At 21.4% G+C, this 13,516-nt stretch overlaps 1 protein-coding gene across 8 annotated transcripts in view; it reads right to left on the bottom strand.

Moving 5' to 3' along the window:
* Window positions 1-9,544: 9,544 nt before the first annotated feature.
* LOC122509509 (muscle calcium channel subunit alpha-1) overlaps window positions 9,545-13,516 on the bottom strand; it is a 149,285-nt gene continuing 145,313 nt past the window's right edge. For 6 of the 8 annotated variants that reach the window (XM_043623640.1, XM_043623641.1, XM_043623642.1 and 3 more), the window contains 2 exons: window positions 12,828-12,955; window positions 9,545-10,006 (listed from right to left, as the gene is read on the bottom strand). In XM_043623640.1, coding sequence (XP_043479575.1) covers window positions 9,680-10,006; window positions 12,828-12,955 — 455 coding nt within the window. In that variant the 3' untranslated portion in view covers window positions 9,545-9,679. The remainder of the gene's footprint in view (window positions 10,007-12,827; window positions 12,956-13,516) is intronic. The other 2 variants (XR_006302368.1, XM_043623643.1) reach the window with 1 other exon arrangement.

The following is a 13,516-nucleotide window of genomic DNA, read 5'->3' on the forward strand; positions in this document are numbered from 1 at the left end:
ACAAGAGAAAGTCTAAATTTGATAGCGACACAGAGATTAAAGATAATTATTTATTGTATTCAGAAAATGTTTTCAAATTTATTTATATTTTTTTACATTTTCTTATAGTTAAAAATAAATTAATTTACACTTTTCTCTTTATTCAAAAATCGTTCTTAGTAAAATAAAAATTTTATTTAAGAAAAAATTAATTTATTAAAAAATAATTATTTATTTATTATGTATAATAATAGAGATATTCTGTCTTTCTTATCTAAAAATTTTTAAAAATCCAGAGTGAAAGTTACAATTTTTGAAAAACATAATCAATTATTTTCTTTTCATATATTTGTATTTAAATAATTGAATTCTCGTACAATTTTTTGATAAGAATTAATTTGAAAAGGAATTTCAGTTAAAATTTTAGAAAATAATAATTGAATTTTTGCGAAGAATTTCAATAAAATTTTAAAAATCATTCAATTGTTTAAAAAAATTTTATTAATATTCTATTGGAAATAATTGAATTCTATTCAATTTGAAAAATTGAATTAAAAAATATTGATAAATAATTGAAATTTTTCGAATTTTATTAAAAATTCAAAAAATAATTGAATTATTTCAAGAAAAATAATTGAATTCTATTTAAAATTTCTATTTAAATTTTTGAAAATAATTGAATTTTTATAACAAAATTTTAATAAAAATTCAAAAAATAATTGAATTCTATTTAAAATTTCTATTTAAATTTTTGAAAATAATTAAATTTTTATAACAAAATTTTATTAAAATTGTCTTGAAAATAATTCAATTCTTGTGATTAATTTTTAAGGGTTTTGCATTGAAAGTATTTTGAAATTTTAATTCCAGATGGACAAATAAATAACAATAAGTATTTAAATATTTATTAACCAAAAATTAATGAAATTTAAAACATTTTATTTAGAAATTCTGAGAGAATAAGGTTTTTAAAAAGTCGTAATTAAAATTTTTTGAAAATTAAATTTGCGAAAACATTTTTAAAAAATTGAATAAATAGTTTTTCTCAAATGTTATTAAAATAAATAAATAAATTTTATATCTCAAAGAATTTTATTTCCTCACTTTCAAAAATTATTTTTAATTATTATTATATTTTTTGAAAAATTGTGACTAAAAATTTCGAAAATAATTAATTTTCCAAAAAATGTTGTATTTTTTTTTTATTTAAATAATTCAATTATCGATGAATTTTAATTAAAATTGATTTTATTAAATTTCAAAAGGCTTTACATTAAAATTATTTAAAATTCAATTAAAATAAATAACAATAAGTTTTTAAATATTTGTTTAAAAAAATGATTGAAGTTTTGAATAAATTAATGTAGACATTCTAAAAAAAATTAAGTTTTTGGAAAATTGTAATTAAAATTTCTTTATTGATGATTTCATTGAAATAAATGTAATATTTGACAGAATTTAATTTAATTCCTTTTAAAAATTACTTTGAAATTGTATTCGTATTTTTGAAGACTTACATTTCGAAAAATATTTTCAAATAATAAATTTTTATTAAATTTCAAACAGAAAGTTTTTGTATCTAACAATGGACATTAAAATTTATTCTATTTTATTTATAATAAACAAATTATTATTATTATCTAAATTATTTAATTTCAGTTTCTACATTTTGAGCAAATTCGAAATAATGAAAAATTTGTGTCGCTATCAAAAATTTGAGACTCAAGATGAATTTATAATGATTTGAATCTCATTAATGGACTGGCTTTTAATCAACAATGGTTCTTACGAAAATATCTCAATGTCGTTTCGTGTGCCACATTGTTTCCATGGGACGCACAACTTGTTGCGGTCAAAGAGAATCTAGAGAATTGAATTATTTTGAAATTATTATGAGAAGCTTCTTACACACACTTTGTACATGTGCCTTAAGTGGTAGAGCAATTTTCCTTTCTTTTTTTTTCATTAGAATTATTATTATTTTTTACAAATTTCAAATATGAGTCTTTCTTAGAAATGTATATTTGTTTTTACAAGTTAAATTTTCTTTTTATTTTTTTTTTTAGTTTTATTGTACAAAAATTTTGGAATGTTAATAAGTGCGTGCCGTAAGAAACTTTGCAGCTCATTTTAAAGTGATCGTTGATATTTAATTATTGAATTTCTCAATTATGGGATAAAAGCTGTTTGGAGTTTTATAATAAATGGTTTTTCTTCTCGAGTGCTAAAATATTAACAATGTTAAATGTACTCTGTTTGAAAAGAAAAAAACTGGACGGAGATAAATAATGAATTTTGAAATTAAATTATTGGAATTAATAATTTCATTTTCAATTTATCGTAATTAAAAATTAGTTTCTTGTAAATTTAAATCTGTCCAATTTTTTTAACAGAACTCTTTGGTCGTCACCTTATTTTTTTAAAAAACGTTTTGTGCTATTTTTTGCGACATGTAATTATCGCGTTAGAATTTTTTTTTAAGGTACAGAATTACAAAATTGACGGCAGAATATAAAGAAGAGTCTCTCGAATGAGATTTTGTTTTGAAAATTAAAAAATTGGATAAACTTTCGCTATATAGAAAATTTTGTGGTAGATATAAAAATTCATTGTTTTTCAAAAAAAAAAAAAAAATACAATGAATCGCTGCGATTAAATTTTATTTTTAAATAAATAATTCTATTTTATCTATATGTATATAAAAATTTGTATTTAAATACATTTTCTATTTCATGAATATCACTGCCATTAAAATTGAAATCAAATTTTTATTATTTTTATACAATTTAACAAAATCTCGTTCAATGAAACACTTTTGTAAAAATAAATTAGTCTTAATTTTGTGATTTTCGTCAGAAGAAGTGGCAAAATCTATATTTTCTGTTCTAATTATTATTACATATATATAAAATAGAAAAATGTTTGCTAATCAATTTTTCGATTTATCCAAATGTTAAATTGTCATTAAAAGTATTTTGTGCTTTTAAAATTGGTCATTAATTATATTATGTTTCATTGGAAAATAACAGCGAAATAAAATGCAAGAAATATAATTTATAGATAATTATTTAAAAATCGTAAAGAGCGAAAATTGAGACTTCTGATAAACACGTATTTTGAATATACAATAATAATAATAATAATAATAATAATAATAATAATAATAATAATAATAATAATAATAATAATAATAATAATAATAATTAGTAATAATAATAATGTGACAAAAAGTGCGCATTAAAACGTAGAGCAATTTGTATAATGTATATTTTTTAAAAATCAGACTTATAAGTTTGAAATATATAATCAATTTTAAAATGGGAGTTCAATTTCATTCCAGAATTATATTACTTTTTTTGTTTTGTGTAGAGAAAATAATTATAAAAAGATAAAAGACAAGTAAAAAGAGGAGTAAAAATACTATAAATAATTGTGCTCTATTTTAAACTTTATAATATTTTGTTATTATTTTTTATTTTAGTGAAAAATTCGAAATGTTTTCTACTTTGCGGTTAGATGAAAGCTGAAAAATCACGCACTGAATTTCCATAAAAATACTGGACATTTTATCGATTATTAAAAAACTTTTTAATTTGCACCTCTTCGTTGAAATTCACTGTTTTTTTTCAGAGAAAATAAATTTGCAGCATTTGAATAAAAAATTAACTTTTATTTTTTTTCTAAATTGATTTTCGCTGCTTTGTGAAAGAGCCAATTATTATACCAGAGCGATCTCTAGATTTTTGTTTAATATCTTTTTCTCTATGAATAAATAAATTATGTAAAAACGATTCCTAGATATCCTGGTAAGAAAGACGTGTTAAAAAAAAAATGAATTACGAAACTCACAGTCTATATTTAATATAGGAATAAGATTGTTTTCGAACAATAATGTACAATTTTTTTTTTAACGAAGTCTATTTGTTTTTCATTCTCGATTTCGTGTTTGAAATCTTTTATTAACTTAATTATTTATTAGAGTCAAAAAATTTGAAATTGAATAGAGACACAAATGTCCATCGATAATGTATACTCTTATTCAATTTTCATGGATGTTTTACGGTATTCATTACAACTTCTTTCATTATATTTTCATTTCTTCGATGATCAAAAAACAGAATCAATCGTGAATAAAAATAAAAAAAATGTTATATTATTAAAATTAAATTAGACAAATCAAATTCAATCATTTAGCAAAATTATTGCCTTTGCTGCGATTAAAATACTCTTCGGAATTTTTTTTCAAATTATTTTTTTCCACTTTTAATCTATAAAATACAAAATTAATTAACTTTATGGAAAAATTAGAAATATTATACTGGAGAAAATAAAATGAAAACAATTTTTATATTTTGTGAAAACAATTTTGTACAAAAGTTTTTTTTTCATTTTTTTTTTACATTGAAAAAATTAATAGAAAATAATTTTCATTGTTAATAAATATATTAAAAATTAGCGAACAAACAGCAAATAAGAATTATTTATTTTAGTTAATTAATTAAAATAAATAATTATTTATTAAAATATGGCAAAATTATTTATGAAAATATTTTTCTTTGTTTATTGAAAATTGTTTGATCATCAAAGTTATTGGAGAAGTTTTTGCTTATTACAATAATATTACGAATTGCACTGGAATTATTATTATTATTTCTTTTTTTTGGGTTTTTTGAAATTATTTGAATTAGAATGTTTCTTGTCATATTGACATTGAGTCATTCACTTCTTTGGAATAGTACGCGTGATGTACACAATATACAATAGTACTTAACAAATCGAGTCGCGCACCCGAATAATCATACTTTGACTAGGTTGATAAAAGTCTTCGCTGGTCCGAAAGAAGTTATATTAGATACTTAGGCACTTGTTATCTCATCTATGATCCGTCTTACAAAACAGCAAATAATAAGAGACAATGAGCTTGTTCACTGATTTAACGTTTTTTTTTCTCAATTTTTACACATTTCATTAATTTAATTTTTTTCCAAGTCTAATATTAATATGATTAATTTGGCTAATTAATAAAATTCAAAAAAATAATTAAATTGAATTATTAAAGATTTAAACTAATAAAAACAAAAGTGATACGAACTTTCTAAAAATTAATTTTTAAATTCTACAAAGAAGAAGTCATTAAAATAATTAAAATTCGGATTCAAATCAATTTTGTTTTATTAATTTTAATTATTGTTTAATCTTGAAATAAAATCAAATTTTTGTGGCAACCCTGTTAAAAACAAACTTGATCAATTTTTTCTTTGACTAATTGTTGACAGATTAGTGTAATTAAATTAATGAAAAAAAAATTAAATTAATTATTCAATTAATTATATAATTAATTTGAAATAATTCTTATTAATGAATATAATTTGAATATTTATAACAATTTATAACAATAAAATTGTATTTTTTAACGAAAGAAAAAATTGGTTAATATTCTATTTGCAAAATCCGTGAAGAAGCTTCCATTGGGACCATTTTTTTACATACAAAAATCAAGAATAACAATGTTTAAAAAATTGAGGAAATTTCATAAATTCTTTCCATTAACAAGTTTTGTAAAAACAATTTGTCTATACAATACTGCTTTTTATTTAATATATTATGCATTTAATTACGAAGTTTGTAAAGTTTAAAAAACAACTATTTTTTAAAATAAAATTTACAAACACAATATTATTCCTTCCTTACTATTAGGTACTATTTTATTTATATTTTTATTTATGCCTTTTATGACAGTATAATTGAAATGAAATCATAAAAATTGAATTTTAAGTAAGAAAATTTTTTGAAGTAACAATAAAAAATTTTACTTGCGTTAAATTGTTAAATTGAAATTTAATTATTAAAATTAAAAAAAATATTAAACCATTTCTTTTTAATAATTGTAAATAATTGCTTTCTAAACAGTAGGGGAACATAGTCTAGGTCGGCCACCTTTTTGACTTTTGTTTATAACTTTTTTTTAAAAATGAATTTGGACAATTGAAGTATATGGTTGGAAAGTCCTGTTTAATAGGAACATTTTTTCTGTACAAAGTAAATTGACAGGTTTAAAAATGAAAAAGTTATAAAGATTTAAAAAAAAAAAAATTTGTAGTCCAGGTTGGCCATTACAGTCAAGGTCGGCCATGTTTAAAATTCAAAGGGCATTAATCTTTAAAAATAAAATAACATGTTTGGAGTTACGGAAAATTGATTCTTTATTGTTTACAGTTTGTAACTTAATGAAATAACAAAATAATAAAAATAAACAATATAAAAAAATAAATATAAATAAAAAAAAATTTTGCACTGAAATATTAATAAAATTAAATAAAAATATTAATAAGATGATCAATTATATTATGAGTTATACAGAATTGCAGTTTTTGCAAATGAAGTAGCTCGTCCTCATCTTTGCGCATTTTAAACACATAGTGGCCGACCTTGACAGTAAGTAACATTACCGAATTGTTGTAACCATAAAGAAATACGTTTTGGGATTCGATTTCCTTTCAACCATGAGTCCCACAAATTTTCTGCATACTTGCCTTGACGATTCAATTTGTTTTTTATCTTTTATTATTGGTTTTTCACATTATGCACAAAACTTTTTTTCAGCTTTTTTTGTACCGACGTCACAGAAAACACAATTTTCGATCCTCCGAAAATGTAATTGAACAAAAAGTTAGGTTTTACTAAGACAAGCTTCGACAAGCAAGCGCGTAGGTGGCGCTAGTGAACTTGTCCAAAAAATCGCGATGGCCTACCTAGACAATAGACCAACCTTGACTACATTCCCCTACAAACTTCAAATATTTTCACTCTCAAATATTTGCAAATTTTTATTTTTAAAAATTAGTAATAAAATTCAATATCGTAATAAGCATTGAAGTTTTAATTCTCGATCTCTGAGAAAATGTCTTGATTTACTTGTGACATAAAATTTTCAAACATATCAAGAGATCGAGTACTTTTAATTCTGTATTACGAATTTTATTTTATAAAGTATCTGATTTGTCGCTTAATTTATAGTCTTGACGATTCGTTTATGTTGATTATGAATAAATTTACCCGGGGAATAAAAGCGCATTACTCTTTCTTTATTATTACTATAAATTATTATTTTTTATTATAAATAAGATCACTTCGATTCTTATTATAAAATTTTAATCAACTCATCAAATTATTTAAACAATATTAATATTACTATATATTTTAACATAATGATTAACATATAATTAACACATAAAATAAAGAACTTCAATATATGTTTGTGTACATGTTAACGTAAATATACTTTATTTTTTCTACAAAAATTTTTCTATTTGTCACATATTGTAACAATTTGTTTATCATAAAACATTTTTACAGTTTTTAATTTACTAATTATTATTATATTACGCGCGAAACGTGATATTCAATTCATTATTATGCAAATTACAAATTTTTTTTTCAAAAATAAATTTTTTAATAATTTTATATGCAAACTGTAAAAAATTCAATTATTCACTAATTTACTAATTAATTTTTCTTGTTTATTAATTTCAAAAATTTTAATAACATTCTTCGCAAAAATTCAATTATTTTCATAAATAATAACGTTCTTCGTAAAAATTCAATTATTTTTAATTGCAAAAATTCAATTATTTTCTAAACTTTTAATAAATCCTTCAAAACAATTCAATTATATTATATTATCCTTGCAAAAAATCAATTATTTTCAAAAAAAAATTCACGAAAGAATTTAATTTTTTTCTTAATTTGTGATAAAATTTTTCAAAAGAGTTCAATTATTTTCTAAAATTTCAATAAATTCAATAATTAAATGTTTAATTTCAATTAATAACAAAGAAGATTATTTTAAAAACTTAAAATTGAATTCTCATAAAGAATTTTATCAACAAATTTTTAAATAATTAAATTCTTTCGAAAAATTTTAATAAATGTTTTGAAAATAATTACATTTAAAAATTTTAAATTGTATTAAAAATAATTGAATTCCTGCGAAGAATTTTTTTATTTATAAAAATAATTGAATTCCAAAAAAGATTTTTATTATTTATGAAAACAATTGAATCTCTGCAAAAAAAAATTTGAAAATTTTCAAATTCACTTGTTTACAATTCAATTTTAGGAAATTTCGATTTTATGAAAATTCTTCAATTAAATATATATTCAAAAATAAAAACTTTAAATAATTGCAAAAAAATTCAACTAAACTTTTAAAAAAAGAAATAATTATACAGAATTGTTTGTTAAAAGTATTAAAAATTCAGATTTTTATAAAGATTTTAATTTGAAAAATTTTCAAAATTCAATTATTTTACTAAAAATTTATTATTATTAATGTAGAAGAAGATTCGGTTATAATTATTTTAGAAAAGAAGACCAAATTCGATTTATCAACATTTTAATTAATAACTCAATATTTTACACCTAAGTTTGATAAATTAATTTTTTTTATAATTTCTTTGATTAATTTCTAATTTGATTTTTCCTGATTTAATTCGTTTCTAATAGTCAATTTTTTTAATAGTCTTCTATTTACATGGATAAAATTTTGTTTATAGAATTTAATTGTGTATTATCAACAAACGTATGTTAATTCATTTTTTTTTCAATTTTTGTAATGCGTTTTCATTCAGCCCGTTGGTAAATAGCGTGCAGTGTAGAAAAAAGAAAGCGGAAAAAGTTGAAAAATTTTCTTCTTTGGGAAAATTAATTTTATATATCGTATTTAAAATTGACGTTTTTTGTTTGATGATGAGGAGAAAATTGAATATTTTACACAACACCCTATGGCGATGGGTGTATTATTTTTTTTTTTTATATTACATGGTGAAATAATTTTTCTTTTGTACCTTTTGGAGCAATACGAGACTATATTGGAGAGGGTGTTGAATGATATTAGAAACGTTATTTAGAAAATGTAAATCTACTGACGTCGAAGTTTTAATGTTGAAAGAACCAGCAAAGTCCGTGAATCAATTATTATTACTTTTTTTTTTCTTTAATACGAACATTAACACGCAACTTGGCGAGTTAATAACGATTTAACAGTCCTATTTTTTAACTACGCTCTTGGTCGAATTATGATTTTAAAAAACGGTACAAAATACGTTGCTGTTAGAAAGCTCGGTCCGTTCGTCAAATTCTCTAAAAAGGGTTATTTTTTTTTGCAAATATTTTATGTACCACTTTAAAAAGAATACCTGATCTTTTCGATGATCCATGGAACAGGGTACCTTTCCTTGACATCTTGACAAAACGAGCTTGTTGTTGACGAACTTAGAAATTTAAATCCCTTTCAACAATTTTTAATGTCCTTGTTCTTTTTTTTCAGGCAATTAAACGTTCTTATCTCGTTCTCCATAACAACCACAATAAAAGTTCGATATCCAAAATCGAACACTTCACAGTAAAAAAAAGTTACTTCATGTAACTTTTTCGGTTCCTTTTTTTTTTTAAATAAATTATCGTCAATTTCGATAGACGATTTTGAAAAAACAAAAATATCACTCGATCATCAAATATCAATTTACCATTTTTTTTTCTGGAATTGAGAGTGTATGATGAACACGAATGACGATCTTTTTTTTCCTCTTGGGTTACACTGTAACGAAAAGAGTAGCCCAAAAAATCCGGATTCATTTCTTATCCGGCTCCATCAAAGAGATAGGTTTGAAGAAACACGCTTCGCGCGTTTTCACTAGTGCTAAGACGGAGGTTGCTGCTGATGCTGCTGTTGTTGCTGATAGGTTTGATACTGCTGTTGAACTTGAGGCGGAGCCGATTGCTCCTGAAGCGGCTCATAACCAATTGCTGGTTGTTGACCCTGATGAAACGACGAGTTCCAATGTTGATCCATTCCCTGTTGAAGTTGAAACGTCAACGGTTGTCCTCGTCGCTCTTGAAGTAACAATTGATGAGCCGCTCGGTCCATTTCCTCTCGTGTCATATCCATCGCCTCCTGCATCTCCTTTGACGTGTATCTTACAAAATCGGGATCACAATATTTCCCTAAACCTTGTTCTACGAGCACCTAAAATAAATCCAATAATCAATCTCAAGAACATATTCTTTTAATTAATTTTACATTCTTAGCAAAATGTATTTTTTTTTTCTTTAAAAAATATTGTTTGACAAACTTATAAAAGTATTTTAATAAAAAAAAAACTGTTTATAAAAAAGTATATATAAAAAAAGAATAGAATAGAAGTATTGTTATAAAACATGAAGAAACCGATCACTCCGAGTCTTCGACTCGGAGCAATCGATGTCTTCATGTTTTATAATAATTAAAGATGACCGATTGATAAAATCATTATTTTTTATTATAAGAACTAGTAAATGATATGGAACGTGGTGTTCAATTTATTATTGTTATGCAAATTACAAAATTTTTTATTTTCAAATATCAATTTCAAAATAATTTCATTAACCAAAATTATAAAAATTCACATATTGAGTACAAAATGAATTATTATTGTTTATATTTTCAAAAATTTTAATATACTTCTTCGCAAGAATTCAATTATTTTCAAAAATAATATTATTCTTCGGAAGAATTCAATTATTTTTAAAAATAGAAAAGTTTTTTGCAAAACTTCAATTATTTTTAACAAAATTTTAATAAAATTTCACAAAAGAATTCAATTATTTTCTAAAATTTTAATAATTCTTTCTAAACTAATTATTATTGTTTATATTGTCAAAAATTTTAACACAATTCTTCGCAAGAATTCAATTATTTTTATAAATAATAACATTATTCTTCGAAAGAATTAAATTATTTTCAAATATTTCTATAAAATTCTTCAAAACAATTCAATTATTTTCTAAAATTTTAATAAATCCTTCTAATCAATTCAATTATTTTCTAAATAGTAAAATCTTGGCAAAAATTTAATTATTTTCAATTTAAAATTTCATGAAAGAATTTAATTTTTTTCTTAAAATTCGTTATAAAATTTTTCAAAAGAATTCAATTATTTTCTAAAATTGTAATAAATCCTTCGAAACAATTCAATTATTTTTATGAATAAGTAAAACTCTTTGCAAGAATTCAATTATTTTCAAAACCATTTTAATTGAATTTCTCGGCAAAATTCAAATATTTTCAAATTTTTCAATAAAATTCAATTATTTTCTCAAAATTTTAATAAATTCTTCGAAACAATTCAACTATTTTTATAAATATACTAAAATTCTTTGCAGGAATTATATGAGTTTTAATTTTAAATAAAATTACACCAAAGAATATTTTAATATTTTCAAAAATTTTCATAAAATTCAATTTCAACAAGAATTTAAAATTCTCTAAAAATAATTCAATTATTCTCAAAATATTAAAAAAAAATTCTACATGAAAATTAAATTACTTTCAATGCAATTTTTAAATATATTTGTAAAAAAAAATTTGAAAGAATTCAATTATTTTAAAAAAATAAGGAAATTCATCTGATGAATACAATTATTTTGCTTAATTTTAATAAAATTCTTTACAGAAATTCAATTATTTTCGAAAGAACTTTAATTGAATTTCTGGAAAGAATTTAATTATTTTCAATTATTTCTATAAAATTCTTCAAAACAATTCAATTTTTCCTAAAATTTTAATAAATTCTTCGATCATTTCAATTATTTTTATAAATAGTAAAATTCTTTGAAGAAATTCAATTATTTAAATACAAAAAATTTGTTTTTAATTTTTTTGTTAAAATTGAATTCTCATAATGAATTTTATCAACAAATTTTTAAATAATTGAATTCTTTCGAAGAAATTTAATAAAATTTCTAAGAACAAATACGTTTTTCGAGAAATTCAATTAAAATTGTATCAAAAATAATTTAAATTCTGTGATGAGTTTTATTATTGCTGAAAATAATTAAATTCCTAAAAAAAGATTTTAATATATTTATATAAATAATTGAATTATTGCTAAGAAATTTACGAAAAATTTGTAAATAATTGAATTCCTCTGAAATTTTTATTATTTTTGAAAATAATTAAATGTTTGCGTAGAATTTTATTAAATTTTTTCTTAAATAATTGAATTCTTTTGGAAAATTTTATTAACATAGTAGATATTAAAAATCATTGAATTGAGGAAATTTTTTGAAAATAATTTAATTTTATAGAAGAATTTTATTATTTATAAAGATGATAATTGAAATTTGACGAGAATTTTTAAAAAATTTTGAACATAATTGAATTTCTGTTATGAATTTTCTTCCTTTTTAAAAAAATTGAATTTCTGCAATCAAACTTCTAGAAAATTCAATTTTTTTAGTGTTTTTAATTAAAATTCTTCTATAAATTCATTATTTTAAATAATTAGGTAATTAAATATATATATATATATCTATATTAAAAAATTTAACTATAATATCAGAAGAATTTGAATTATTAAAATTTTTCAAAAAGCTGAATTCTTTAAAATTTCTAATTAAATTCATTCAAAATTGAAATTTTATAAAATTTTAAATTGAAACCTTTTGAAGTTAATTTATTTGTGAAAATTGTAAGCGCAACTCTTTTAAAATTCAATTAAGTTTTCAATATTTAAGTAAAATTATTCATTAAATTATTTATGAATAATAATGTTATGATAGTTCTTAAAAAATGAATTTATTAAGAGAATTTTTTGTCAAAAATAGAAAAATTTGAACGTTTTGTATTAGAGTTCGTGGTAATTTCATAGTTTATGCGTCGAACAAAAAAAGACATCAAAATTCAAAATTTTCTTATGAATTCTAAAAATTAAATTTTTTCCAATGCTTTTAATAAAAAATCCCTGACTTTGCCTTGAATTTCCTGATAATTCAATTCATTGTCCTGCGGTCGTCAATTAAAAACGTACCCGACCAACGAGACTCTCGGCACTTCCAATAACTTCAAAATTCGGTTTCCGATCAGCGGGACTTCCGGGCAAGCTGTGCGACAATCGCTCTGTACCAACACTGCCATTACTTTCTCCAGCCCAAGAAACTAATGAACGAAAAATTCAATTAAAATACATTTCTAAATTATTTTCATACACTATTTCTCATTATAAGTTCAGCCTCTTACCATTCTTAGTATTAATTTCTCTTAAACACAATTTGCAATTAAAGAAATTTTAATTAACATATATATATTATTAAAAATACACATTCGGTTTAATTTTCATCTATTAATAAATTAAATTGCAATAATAAATAAATGTGTAGTATAGTATAAATAAATGTTAATTATTAATAAATATTTTTAATACAATTTTCTCTTTCAAAAAGCTAATGAGAGAGCGAATAGTAGGAGATTAATCTTATTTAAGAAAACGAACAAGTTGGTTATTTGTTAATTCCACAAAGCTGCAAAGCCAGCTCAAAAAAGCACATGCAAAAATAGTAATACACGGAACAAAAACGAACTGAAAGCAAAAAAGAAAACAAAAAATAGGAAGAAAATGATAAAGGGAAATTTGAGCAGGGTATGAATACTACTCCCGTGAATATCTTCAAATTATAAATATTCAATTTTTTCAATACTATCCTGAAAACAAATAAAAAT

The sequence above is a fragment of the Leptopilina heterotoma genome, unplaced genomic scaffold (assembly GCF_015476425.1).
Source record: "Leptopilina heterotoma isolate Lh14 unplaced genomic scaffold, ASM1547642v1 Lhet_60, whole genome shotgun sequence".
Lineage (NCBI taxonomy): Eukaryota > Metazoa > Arthropoda > Insecta > Hymenoptera > Figitidae > Leptopilina > Leptopilina heterotoma.